Raw genomic sequence first — 14,025 nt, forward strand, 5'->3', positions numbered from 1 at the left:
AGCCGTGTGTATGGAGAGAAAAGGAAGGTCTGGGCCTGGGTCACAAACTCAAATGTTTAGAAGGATTTGGCAGTTAATATAGTGAATCACACAGGTTGATGTAAGAGACATCTAATTGAAGAGTGAGCATGTGACTTTCTAAAGAGATAGCAACTATTCAGCTTTAGCCAACTGTTATGTTGAAATGGAGGCCCAATGTTCTCAGGTATTTCAATTTTTCAAGATAAGACAAAGCCTGAATTATATAAAATCTCATTTTTAAAAGACAGAGAACCAATCAAAATTAAATGGGAAAAATCTAACAATACAAAGACCAGACAAAATACATCTGTGGGACAATTTGTGACCTCTGGTTTATGTATTGGAGGCTGGTGAAGAGGACCCTTAGTGGCACAAATAAAAGAGAGTAAGACTGGGAGAATCCTGACTAGGTAGCAAGGCACCAAAGAAAGCAAAACAATAACAAAAAAACCAGTGTTAAAATAAGGTACTATTATTACTGTGTTGCTACAAATTGACTTCTGGGAAACAATGTTCTTCGTAGTTTGAAATTTAGGCCCTCTGAAAAGCTCAAGAAAATGGTTTCCATGATCATATCCACTAGTAGACATGTTTTTAGCTATGCAAAATAATCAAAGATGCAAGGAGGTAGAGACGAAAAATGTTTAGTTTCAAAGTAACCTTAACTGTACTGTAATTAAGCCAAGAGGGATAGAAGATGGATACTAATGTTTATTAAGCTCTGAGGCATACTAGGACTAACTTACATAAAAAGGAATCACAGATTGGGCTAGCTTTTGAAGAATGGAGAGGACTACCCTTCAAAATGTATTGAAATTATCACCTTAAAATGAGAGTTAAACTGCTGAAAAGAGCCAAAATGTCTAATTAGCTTTTTCATCTTTAAAAAAGCTGGGTCTTCATATTTGCAGGTTAGTGACTTTCTTCACAAAAATCTTGGAAATTTTGAGAAAAACAAGTGAATAGGGAGAGGCACATGATAACAACCCCCCAAAATCACCACAAAACGTGGGTGACCACACAGCCCTTTTTTGAGAGATTATTTGTGCTTAATAAAGATAAGGGCGTGTTCAGAATCCTGTCTATACTACTAGTTTTACCACTAACAGGATAGATTATTTCTCTGGAAATTTTAATAGTAAAAATTTGATGGAAGATGCAAACTAGGGATTACTAATATAGGGGTTGAATGTACTTACCTATTATCTCAGATTCATAATAATCCTGTGTGCCTTCCTGGAAGACAAGACAGGGTGTCTTTATGATTTTAGAGCATGAATTTGGAAAATGGTAGCTCCATTTGTATGGTAAGTTCATGTCCATCAAAGAGGAATGAAAAACAGGACATAGCTCCTCTTAGGGGTTATTTAGCTGTGTTGTACCAACGGCAATTAAAGGCTCTTTAGAAATTCTAACTAAAGGGAAGAGAACTATAAAAAAATTTAGTACTGTGCATGCACTTTTTTGTTTATATATTTATAGCATTGTTTCAAGATTCTCCTCTATCTGCACTAAGAGGGCAGTATAAAGAAAGATGAAAAAGCCTATGTTTCAACCAAATACAGAACACTCCGCCAAAACCAAAGAAAACAACAAACTCACACTACATTCATTCTTTTTTTAATGCCTAAGATGGGCTTTTGAGCATGGTGAAGAAACAGGCTCACATGCATTCATTAACCATACCAGCTAAAGATTTCTTCCCAGACCAAGGACTGCAGACATTTTTCTATGTTAATGGAGAAAGGTAGTCCATAAGTTCCTTATAAGAAACCCTTAATTTTGTATTTTCATTTTTAAATGAAATGATAATCTAAAAAATATGAGTATTTGGGATCATCTAAATGAGCACTTTACAAATGTTTATAACATAACTAGGGACTTAAAATGACAGTGATTTGTTTGTACCACGGAAAGGCCAAATGATTTTGCAATATCATATGTCTTTGAAAGTTTTTCAGTAGTCTTAATAGAACAGGGTTTCTCAACCTCAGCACTATTGACATTTTGGGCCAGGTATTCTGTGTTGCAAGGAGCTTTCCTGTGCATTGTAGGATATTTAGAAGCACCTCTACCCACTACATGCCAGTAGCACCATCTTCCTAATTGTGGCAATCAACAATGTCAAGTGTTCCCTAGAGGACAAAACTCCCCATGTGGAAAACCACTGCAACAGAGAGACATGGAGAGAGAATGAAGTCATCCCAAGGTGCACAGAACAGACATGTCAAATTCAAATGAACCAGAGCTGTAACAATTACTACTACTCTCAAGTTGAAAGCAGCATCACTAAAACATTATCATCCCTCACATTAATGCTGTCGATGTGAATTTCACTAGTTCTGCATTTCTGCTCAGATTTCATTTGTAATTCTGTTGCTTGGATAGAATATTTTCCCTTAAAAAGCAATCTAAACATTGCTCAAGTCTGAATTATACTTTTCCTGGTTTATTTTTTTTCTAATAGAAACTTTACTCAAGAGACTTCTCATCAACTAAAAATGTAACCTTTCTAAATGTCCTTTTGGTGCCTAAAGTTTCTTCTGGAGTCCTAATTTATCAGACAACCCTTTTTTTTTCTTTTTTTAAAGTACGCTTTAAGCCCAACGTGGGGCCTGAACTCACGACCCTGAGATCAAGAGTCACATGCTCCACCGACTAAGCCAGCCAGGCACCCCATCACAGACAATTTTGTCCCCCATAGACAATTCTTAATTGAAGAAATTTTTAGAGCCCAAAAAGGTGGTTGTGTGTTTAGATGCTACAAGTCTTTCTCAATTCCATAAAAAATAACCCCCAAATTTGAATTATGTATACACTGAGAAGGCAGAAAAATTACTGGATAAGCAATATTTGCTGTTGTAACTCTTTCTTGACAGATGTTTCTTTGAAAAAGTAAAGTAACTCCAGTATATATCTTGTCCATATATATCCTCTCTATATTTCTCTTCTTCAAATTAAGCAGACCTTGATAATACACAATGTCCAAAGGTGTATCAAAAGTTCAAAAGCTGTCTTGAATACAATTCTATCAGTGGAAGCATCTTAAATTGGTTAGGTGTGGTTAAACATGAGAGAGATTGTTGCAAAAAATGTAACAGTTTACAAACTATCCTTGTGCTAGTAAAGCTTAAAGCTTGCTCTTTACTTGTGCACTGAAATCTTATGGCTGGTTGAAAGATGAAGCAAAGGTATTAAAAAAAAAAAGTTGGTTCAACAGATCCACTTAAGACAGCATTCCAGAAATGCTCATAAATCTTACAAGTTTAACAAATACAACTATTATGCCTTCAAAGACCTAGTAAATTCTGCTAAAATCACCCAACATCAAATGGCTCAAAATTATTCAATAAGCCAGAAATTTAAAGATCCATTTCTTTCTTCTAAAATCCCCCCTGGGCCACCTTCTTTATGCCAGTATCTAGTTAGGTACAATTTTATTTTCTAAGTCAGTGAAAGCAAAAAAGACTGCAAAGAAAGTATAATTCACTTTTTAGCAAGCTCTTCAACATGCAGCATCAGAGGTTTTTGTTAAAGTTAGTACAGCATCTAATTCTTTTTCCTTCTCAAGATTTATCTAGTTTCCAAGGTATACCAAATAACAAAATAACTTACTGATAGGAAATAGTAGCCAATAAAGCATGAACTCCTGTATATAGAAGATGAAGCACCCACAGTCTGGGATAACTATTCAAAGTTTAACATGTTCACAAAGAGAGAGAAAGGGAAATAAAACTCCTAGTGATCCTCAGTTGAACTACCAAATTAAATACAAATTCAGAAAATAATCAAAGCCAAAAACTTTATGCAACATTTATGAAGCTCACAATTCTCTACATAAATTCTTGGAAGAGGGAGGTCTATGTCAGGACTTGTCACTGAAAAAAAAGTAAGTCAGATAGACCTCAGATAAAGACTGGCAGATATAAGAAACCATAGTCACCAAGATTTTTGGGGTACATTTATAAAATTCAATAATTCTAACAAATAAAGTATTGTTTTGCTAGCAAGCAACTATTCCTCACCTGCTTGTGTGCATGATCATAGGAGTTGATGTGGTTGTCAAATTCCTGATGTTTCTGATATTGCTTATCACAGAGTTCACAGTAAAAGTTGGCTCTGAGGTCTTCCAGTGCTTTGGCAATGGCCTTCTCTTTGTCAACATAATCCTGTAAGAACCACAAAATACAAACAAAAAATGAACTTAGAATTTTAAGTGAATGGTATAAAGACGGTTATTTAGCGGTACTAGCAAAAACTAGATGGAACACAAGTGGCAATTAGGTGGGTAAGTTGTGTGTACTAATAGTTGTCTTCAAATAAATAAACATTCAAAAAGAGTTCCATGTTTATTTATTTTTGAGAAAGAGAGAGAGACAGAGCGTGAGCAGGAGAGGGGCAGAGAAAGGGAGATGAAAGAGGATCCAAAGCCGGTTCCAGGCTCTGAGCTCTGTCAGCACAGAGCCCGATGCGGGGCTCAAACTCAGGAACCATGAGATCATGACTTGACCCGAAACCAGATGAGTAACTGACTGAACCACCCCAGTGCCCCCCCCCCCCCCGAAAGAGTTTAATTTTACTTTGCCTTTTGGCATTATGGTGGCATCCCCTACTCCTACCTCTGGCTAAAAAAAAAAACAAAAAAAAACCCAAGCAACCAGAAATGAGAAACAAACAAAAAAATTTTTTTTTTAACATAAGAAGAACCTTCTTTATTTATTTATTCTTGAGACAGAGAGAGACAGAGCACGAACAGGGGAGGGGCAGAGAGAGAGGGAGACACAGAATCCGAAGCAGGCTCCAGGCTCCGAGCTGTCAGCACAGAGTCCGACGCGGGGCTCGAACTCACGAACTGTAAGATCATGACCTGAGCCGAAGTCGGATGCTTAACCGACTGAGCCACCCAGGCGCCCCCAAACAAAATTTTTTGAATGTTTATTTTTTGAGAGAGAGAGAGCACAGCAGGGCAGGAGCAGAGAGAGAGGGAGACACAGAATCTGAAGCAGGCTCCAGGCTCTGAGCTGTCAGCAGAGTCAACACGGGGCTCGAACCCATGAACTTCAAGATCATGACCTAAGATGAAGTGGGATGCTTAACCAACTGAACCACCCAGACACCCCCAAAAAGAGTTTACTTTTACTTTGCCTTTTAGCATATGGTGGCATCCCCTACTCCTACCCCTGGCTAAAAAACCCCCCAAACAACCAGAAATAAAAAACACAATTTGTACTGCAGTGTAAGGAACCATAGAAATATCCTCAAAAGAGGCAACAGAGGGGCGGCTGGGTGGCTTAGTCGGTTAAGCGTCCAACTTCGGCTCAGGTCATGATCTCGCAGTTTGTGAGTTCAAGCCCCGCATCAGGTTCTGTGCTGACAGCTTGGAGCCTGGAGCCTGCTTCGGATTCTGTGTCTCCCTCTCTCTCTGCCCCTCCCCTGGTCATGCTCTGTCTCTCTCTCTCTCAAAAATAAATAAATGTTAAAAAAAAAAAAAAAGTTAAAAAAAAGAGGCAATAGAAAATAAAACAAATCAAATAACTGAAATTGGTATCAGGCTGTGATGGGCAAAGGCTCTCCTTAGGACATGTGGGTAGTGACACAGGAACTTGGGGTTTGAGCAAGATGGGGGAATAGATCACAGAAGCCTCATTAATAAATGAAAGAACCTGTGAGTGGGCTGGAGAGTACTGAAGACCTCTGCATCTTGGCAGAGGGAAAAAAAAAAAGTCCTCTCAGTGGGGCACCTAGGTGGCTCAGTAGGTTAAACATCTGACTCTTGGTTTCTGCTCAGGTCCTGATCTCGCGGTTTTGCAAGTTCAGTCGGTAGAGCATGTGACTTGATCTCAGGGTAGTGAGTTCATGCCCCATGTTGGGCATGAAGCCTACTTAAAACAAAATAAAACAACAAAACATAAACAAAACAAAAAAACCTAGGCAGACTGCAGAAAGAACCAAATAAGAACCGTAAAAAATAAACCAAAAAATTAATCAGCTACCTAGAGGATGGATGAAAAAAACAGGCCAGACACACCTCAAAAAAGATGCAGTAGGGAAGTGAAAATGTTCTGGAATGAGACTGTAGCAATGGTTGTACAAGCTTATGGAATATACTAAAAGCCACTTTAAAAAGATGAATTTTATAGTATTCAATTTATATGTCAATTTAAAAAAGATGTAGTAGGGGCGCCTGGGTGGCTCAGTCGGTTAAGCGTCTGACTTCAGCTCAGGTCACGATCTCGCGGTCCGTGAGTTCGAGCCCCGCGTCAGGCTCTGGGCTGATGGCTCAGAGCCTGGAGCCTGCTTCCGATTCTGTGTCTCCCTCTGTCTCTGCCCCTCCCCCGTTCATGCTCTCTCTCTGTCTCAAAAATAAATAAACGTTAAAAAAAAAAATTAAAAAAAAAAAGATGTAGTAAACTAAAAGAGGTAGAAGTCAGTTTGAAATTACTTAGAATGAGGTACAGAGACAGATAATATGCAAGAGAGGTTTAGAAGCCACAGAGTATATAGTATTTACACATGTACAAGTGGAATCCCAGAAAAACAGGATAGCATAGATGAGAGAAAAATATTTGAAGATATAAAGGCTGAGAATTTTTCCAAACTAGTTAAAGACATAACTCCACAGATACAGGAAGCACAAAGTATACCACACAGGCTAAATAAAAATGTGCACCTAGATACACTGCAATGAAACTACAAAAGGACTAAAGACCATCAAATCCTAAGATACCCAGAAAAAACTTAGATTACCCACAATCAGACTGACAGCAGACTCAAAAGCAATGTAAAGTAGAAGACCGTGTGCTTATTAGAGAAAATACATGTCACATGTATACCAAATGACCTATTTTTCAGAAGTGATTAAATTAAGGCATCTCCAGATAAAAAAGTTTTACCACCAAGAGATTCATTAAAAAGAACCTTCCTAGGGGCACCTGGGTGGCTCAGTCAGTTGGGCATCCGACTTCAGCTCAGGTCATGATCTCGCGATTCACAAGTTCGAGCCCTGCATCAGGCTCTGTGCTGACAGCTCAGAGCCTGGAACCTGCTTCGGATTCTGTGTCTCCCTCTCTGTTCCTCCCCTACTCACACGCTTGTCTCTCTCAAAAATGAATAAAAAGATTTTTTTTAAATAAAAAAAAAAAAACCCTTCCTAATAAAGCAGTATTTCTGAAATCATAGATTGTAATTCACCAGTAAGTCATGACATTAGTTTAGTAAATTATAGCAGGCACAGAAAAGGAAAAAACCCCAAAAAACCAGAAAAATACAGAATATAGTTCACATAAGGGTAAATTCTGTCTTGTAAAACTTTTGTTTCAGTTGTAAGTGGTTGCAATATTAAACACATTTAATTATTGAGAGAGGGAGACAGCATGAGCAGGGAAGAGTCACAGTGGGGGGACAGGGAGTGAGAGAATTGTTTTTTTAACTTTATTTTTTAAAATTTACATCCAAATTAGTTAGCATATAGTGCAACAATGATTTCAGTAGTTGATTCCTTAATGCCCCTTACCTATTTAGTTCACCCCCCCTCCACATCCCCTCCAGTAACTCTCTGTTTGTTCTCCATATTTAGGAGTCTCTTCTGTTTTGTTCCCCTCCGTGTTTTTATACTATTTTTGTTTCCCTTCCCTTATATTCATCTGTTTTGCCTCTTCAAGTCCTCATATGAGTGAAGTCATATATTTGTCTTTCTCTGACTAATTTCGCTTAGAATACTATCTCCAGTTCCATCCACGTAGTTGCAAATGGCAAGATTTCACTCTTTTTGATTGCTAATACTCCATTGTATGTGTATACCACATCTTTATCCATTCATCCACCGATGGACACTTGGGCTCTTTCCATACTTTGGCTATTGTTAATAGTGCTGCTATAAACATGGGGGTGCGTGTGTCCCTTTGAAACAGCACACCTGTATCCCTTGGATAAATACCTAGTAGTGCAATTGCTGGGTCGTAGGGTAGTTCTATTTTTAGTTTTTTGAGGAACCTCCATACTGTTTTCCAGAGTGGCTGCACCAGCTTGCATTCGCACCAACAATGCAAAAAGAGATCCTCTTTCTCTGCATCCTCGCCAACATCTGTTGTGGCCTGAGTTGTTAATGTTAGCCATTCTGACAGGTGTAAGGTGGTATCTCATTGGGGTTTTGATACGCATTTCCGTGATGAGTGATGTTAAGCATTGTTTCATGTGTCGGTTGGCCATCTGGATGTCTTCTTTGGAGAAGTGTCTATTCATGTCTTTTGCCCATTTCTTCACTGGATTATTTGTTTTTTGGGGGTTGAGTTTGGTAAGTTCTTTGTAGATTTTGGGTACTAACCCTTTATCTGATATGTCGTTTAGAAATATCTTCTCCCATTCTGTCAGTTGCCTTTTAGTTTTGCTGATTGTTTCCTTCGCTGTGCAGAAGCTTTTTATTCTGACGACGTCCTAGTAGTTCATTTTTGCTTTTGTTTCCCTTGCCTCCAGAGACATGTCGAGTAAGAAGTTGCTGCGGCCAAGATCAAAGAGGTTTTTGCCCGCTTTCTCCTCGAGGATCCTGATGGCTTCCTATCTTACATTTAGGTCTTTCATCCATTTTGAGTTTATTTTTGTGTATGGTGTAAGAAAGTGGTCCAGGTTCATTCTTCTTCATGTCGCTGTCCAGTTTTCCAGCACCACTTGCTGAAGAGACTGTCTTTATTTCATTGGATATTCTTTCCTGCCTTATCAAAGATTAGTTGGCCATACGTTTGTGGGTCCATTTCTGGGTTCTCTACTCTGTTCATTGATCTGAGTGTCTGTTCTTATGCCAGTACCATACTGTCTTGATGATTCCAGCTTTGTAGTATAGCTTGAAGTCTGGGATTGTGATGCCTCCTGCTTTGGTTTTCTTTTTCAAGATTGCTTTTGCTATTTAGGGTCTTTTCTGGTTCCACACAAATTTTAGGATTGTTCTAGCTCTGTGAAGACTGCTGGTGTTATTTTGATAGGTAGGGATTGCATTGAATATGTAGATTGCTTTGGGTACTATTGACATTTTAACAATATTTGTTCTTCCTATCCAGGAGCATGGAATCTTTTCCCATTTTTTTGTGTCTTCTTCAATTTCTTTCAGAAGCTTTCTATAGTTTTCAGTGTATAGACTTTCTACCTTTTGGTTAGATTTATTCCTAGGTATTTTATGGTTTTGGGTGCAATTGTAAATGGGATCGATTCCTTGATTTCTCTTTCTGTTGCTTCATTGTTGGTGAATAGGAATGCAACTCATTTCTGTGCATTGATTGTATATCCTGCAACTTTGCTGAATTCATGAATCGGTTCTAGCAGTTTTTTGGTGGAATCTTTTGGGTTTTCCATATAGAGTATCATGTCATCTGCAAAGAGTGGAAGTTTGACCTTCTTCTGGCCGATTTGGATGCCTTTCATTTCTTTGTGTTGTCTGGTTGCAGAGGCTAAGATTTCCAATACTATGTTGAATAACAGTGGCAAGAGTGGACATCCTTGTCTTGTTCCTGACCATAGGGGGAAAGCTGTCAGTTTTCCCCGTTGAGGATGATATTAGCGTTGGGTTGTTCATATACGGCTTTTATGATCTCGAGGTATGATCCTTCTATCCCTACTTTCTTGAGGGTTTTTATCAAGAAAGGATGCTGTGTTTTGTCAAATGCTTTCTCTGCATCTATTGAGAGGATCATATGGTTTTTGTCCTTTCTTTTATTGGATGTGATGAATCACGTTGATTGTTTTGCGGATATTGAACCAGCCCTGCATCCTAGGTATAAATCCCACTTGGTTGTGGTGAATAATTTTTTTAATGTATTGTTGGATCCGGTTGGCTAGTATCTTGTTGAGGATTTTTGCATGCATGTTCATTAGGGAAATTGGTCTATAGTTATCCTTTTTAGTGGGGTGAGAGAGAATATCTTAAGCAGGCTCCACCCTGAGTGTAGAGCCCGAAGCAGGGTTCGATTCCATGACCCCGTGATCATGACCTGAGCCAAAATCAAGAGTCAGACACTCAACCAATCAAGCCACCCAGGCAGCCCTGTATTAAACATGTTTCTAACTGTGGACCTGAATGTCACGGTTTCCTTAAGAATATACTTTAGGGAAAAAGGAAAATGATGCCAGTAAAAAGGTCTGAAATACTGAAAGTAAATGGTAAGCAATAAAAATATATGATATATATACACACACACACACAATATATAACAAAAACAAAAAAATATATTATAACAAAAATTATATAAATATATATACATATATATACACACACATATATACACATAATAACAAAAACAATACCTAGTTTGCAGGACTGAAAAAGGATAAAAAGCAAAATGCTAGCTGATATAGCCAAATGTAACAGAAGAGGGCATTCAAAGTTTAAATGTTCTTGAGTCCTTCTAATGAGATGGAGTTAACTTTAGACTTTGTTAAATTAAGCATAATTTAAACTCCCAAGGGTAATTATTAGAAGAACAGAAATAGTGAAGGGAAAAAAATAAGAAAACTTCAATTTTATAAAGGTAAGACAGGACAGAAAAATCAGCAAAATATAAAGTAAAAAGGCAGATAAGAAATCACAAGAAATGTAAAGGTACTGGGACTCCTGGGTGGCTCAGTTGGTTAGACGTCCAACTCTTCATCTTGGCTCAGGTCATGATCTCATGGTTTTGTTGAGTTCAAGCCCCATTTCAGGTTCCATACTGACAGCATCGAGCCTGCTTGGGATTCTCTCTCTCCCTCTCTCAAAATAAACACATAAACATTAAAAAAAAAAAGAAAGAAAGAAAAAGAAAGAAATAAAAGAAAAAGAAAAAAGAAATGTAGATGTACTAAAAAAAAATCACCAGAAAAACAAAATCCAACTACATGTTGATCACAAGAGATATCCCCAAACTCAAGAAACAACTCAGAAAGTTGGAAGTTAAAGGACAGAAAAAGATATATGTCGGGCAAATACTAGCCAAAATAAAGCTGGAGCAACTATATCAATACTCAATTAACTTTTTTTCTTCTAAGTAATCTCTACAAGCAATGTGGGGCTTGAACTCCTGACCCCAAGATCAAGAGTCACATGCTCTACTCACTGAGCCAGCCAGGCGCCCCATCTTTTTTTTTAGACTTTAAGGCAAAAGCATTACTTGAGACTGTGGCCAGTTATGGAATTAAATATTAAGAGGCTATTCTCCAAATAAGCTGCACTGCTAATCTGAAAAGCCAACACAGACATGCTGGTTATCCACTGGTCTTAATGAGGTTTTTTGGCTCACAACTGTGGGACTGACCCAAAAAGGTGGTCCAATTTGCCTCAGCAGTTCCATTTAAAAGCTAGACATCAAAAGACATCTCAAAACAAGCTGAATACAGTTGATCTTTGAATGAATTTGAACTGCATGGGTCCATGTACATGAGGATTTTTTCCAATAAATATATTGGAAAGTTTTTGGAGATCTGCAACAATTTGAAAAAATTTGCAGATAAACCACATAGTCTAAAAAATACCAAAAAGAAAAAAAAAGAACAAAGAAAAAAACAGTGTGCCATTAATGCATAAAACACTTGTAGATACTAGTTTATCATTTATTACCATAAAACACATGTAAACCTATTACAAAAAGTTAAAATTTATCAAAACTTATGTACACACTTACAGACCTTAAATGGTACCACTGGCAGAGAGAAATGTGAACAAATGTAAAGATGATGTATTAAATCATAACTGCATAAAGAACTGTAGTACATGCTGTACTACTGTAATAATTTCACAGCTATCTCCTGTTGCTGCTGGGGTGAGCTCAAGTGTTGAGAATATCCACTTAAAATGCTGTGTGATGTTAATCATCTCTGCATGAGCAGTTCATCTCTCTAGCAAATTGGGTACTGCAGTAAAAAGTGATCTCTCCTAGTTCTTGTGTATTTTTCATCATGTTTAGTGCAATACTGTAAACCTTGAATAACACCACAGGACCCACACAAAGTGCCACTAGTGATGCTGTAAATGCTCACAAGCAGAAAAAAGTCATGACATTACAAGAAAAAGGTGAACTGCTAGATAAATACCATAGATTTACATCAGCAACAGTGGTTGCCTGACATTTGAAGATAAATGAATCCAATGTAAGGACCATTTAAAAAAAAAAAAAAGAAAGAAAGAAAGAAAGAAAAAGGAAACCTGTGAAGCTGCCACTGCAGCTGAATTAGCCGGTGCAAAAACCTTGCACTTTTTGTGCATAACCTTTCAATCTCGTATTGAAAAGGAAGCTTTTGTGTGTTTAGGATTGCTATAAGAAAGGAATACATACGGACTCTGATACGGTTAAAAAACAGTGAAGTGATTATATGACAACTTAAAGCAAAAGATGAAGGATCTAAAGCTAGAGAATTTAATGCAGGCAAAAGATGGTTGGATAATTTTATAAAGAGGTCTGGCCAAAACCTATCAGGATAACAGGAAAAGCGGCTTCTTCCAACCAGGATGCAGCAGACAAGTTCCCAGATGCCATTAAGAAAATCCCTGAGGAAAAAGGTTATCTGTCTGAACAAGTTTTTAATGCAGATAAAAGTGTCCTACTCTGGGGATGCGATGCCACACATGACATTTATTAGCAAGAAAGAGAAGCAAACACCAGGATTTAAGGAAGGAAGGGAGAGGCTAACACTACTGTTTTATGCAAATACAGTTGGGTTTATGATCAGGACTGCCCTTACCTATAAAGCTAACTTCCGCCTCCACCCCTACCCCAACCCCTAGCCTTAAAGGGAAAAAAAAAACACCAGCTATCAGTCTTTTGGTTGTACAAGAAGGCTTGGACAAGAAGAATGCTTTTTCTGGATTGCTTCCATCAGTGCTTTGTCCCTGAACTCAGGAAGTACCTTGCCAGTACAGACTGCCTTTTAAAGTTCTTCTGATACTGGACAATCCCTCAGCCACCCAGAACCTGGTGAATTCAGCAAAGGCACTGAAGTAGTCTTTCTGCCCCCAAACACAAGGTCTTTAATTCAGCCTCTAGATCACGGGGTTATTATACACAGTACACTACAGAAAGGATTGTGAACACTATGAAAGAGAACCCCAAAAGAGAGAATATGAAAGTCTGGGAGGATTACACCACTGAAGATGCCATTGTTGTTACAGAAAAAGCCGCGAAAGCCATAACATTTCCAAACAATAAATTCCTGCCGGAGAAAACTGTGTCCAGATGTTGTGCATGATTTCACAGAATTTATAATAGAGCCAATCACAGAAATCACAGAAGAAATAGTAAATGGGGGGGAGGGGAAGTGATGGTGGTGGGGAAGGGTGCAATATATGGATCTTGAAGAAATTCAAGAGCTAACAGAGGGATTAACAGAAGACAACTCAATGGAGACAACTGCTTCCACACCAGAGCCAGACAATAAGGAAGAAAATGTAGAAGCAGCAGTGCCAGAGAACAAGTTGGCAGTAATCTATCTGGAAGAAGGGTTTTGATTATTCAAGACTGCTTTTGACTTCTTTTACCACATGGACCCATCTAGGACACAGGCACTGAAATTAAAGCAAATGGCGGAAGACAATGAATAGAAACATTTTTTTGAAAATGAAAAAGCAAAATAAATAAATAAATAAATGAATGAATAAATAAATAAGAAATAATGACGTATTTCCATAAAGTTATACTAAGTGTGCCAGCTTCTCCTACCTCCCCTTCTACCTCCTTCTACCCTTGATACAAGACCAACCCCTCTTCTTCCTCCTCAGCCTTCTCAATGTGAAGATGAAGAAAACCTTTATCATAATCCACTTCCACTTAATGAACAGTAATATAATCATCATGCCATATAGTTAATAAACTTATCTGCTGTGTACGTGTGTTACTGTCTTTGTGTGAAAATCTAGTAACTATATGACAAGAATTCTGAGAGACGTTTTTATGTCATCATTTCCCAAGTACTCATAATGTAGGACATCCTGTGCAAGACTGTATGGAAGTGGATAGCCTATCCTTACTTAGGAATAAGGTAAGTAACACT

The 14,025-nt window shown here is 38.0% G+C and overlaps 1 protein-coding gene across 8 annotated transcripts in view; it reads right to left on the reverse strand.

Annotated features, from left to right (window-relative positions):
* GPATCH8 (G-patch domain containing 8) overlaps positions 1 to 14,025 on the reverse strand; it is a 100,353-nt gene that overhangs the window by 20,215 nt on the left and 66,113 nt on the right. For all 8 annotated transcript variants that reach the window (XM_027048923.2, XM_053212203.1, XM_053212205.1 and 5 more), the window contains one exon: positions 4,047 to 4,190. In XM_027048923.2, coding sequence (XP_026904724.1) covers positions 4,047 to 4,190 — 144 coding nt within the window. The remainder of the gene's footprint in view (positions 1 to 4,046; positions 4,191 to 14,025) is intronic.

The sequence above is a fragment of the Acinonyx jubatus genome, chromosome E1 (genome assembly GCF_027475565.1).
Source record: "Acinonyx jubatus isolate Ajub_Pintada_27869175 chromosome E1, VMU_Ajub_asm_v1.0, whole genome shotgun sequence".
NCBI classification, from domain to species: Eukaryota; Metazoa; Chordata; class Mammalia; order Carnivora; family Felidae; genus Acinonyx; species Acinonyx jubatus.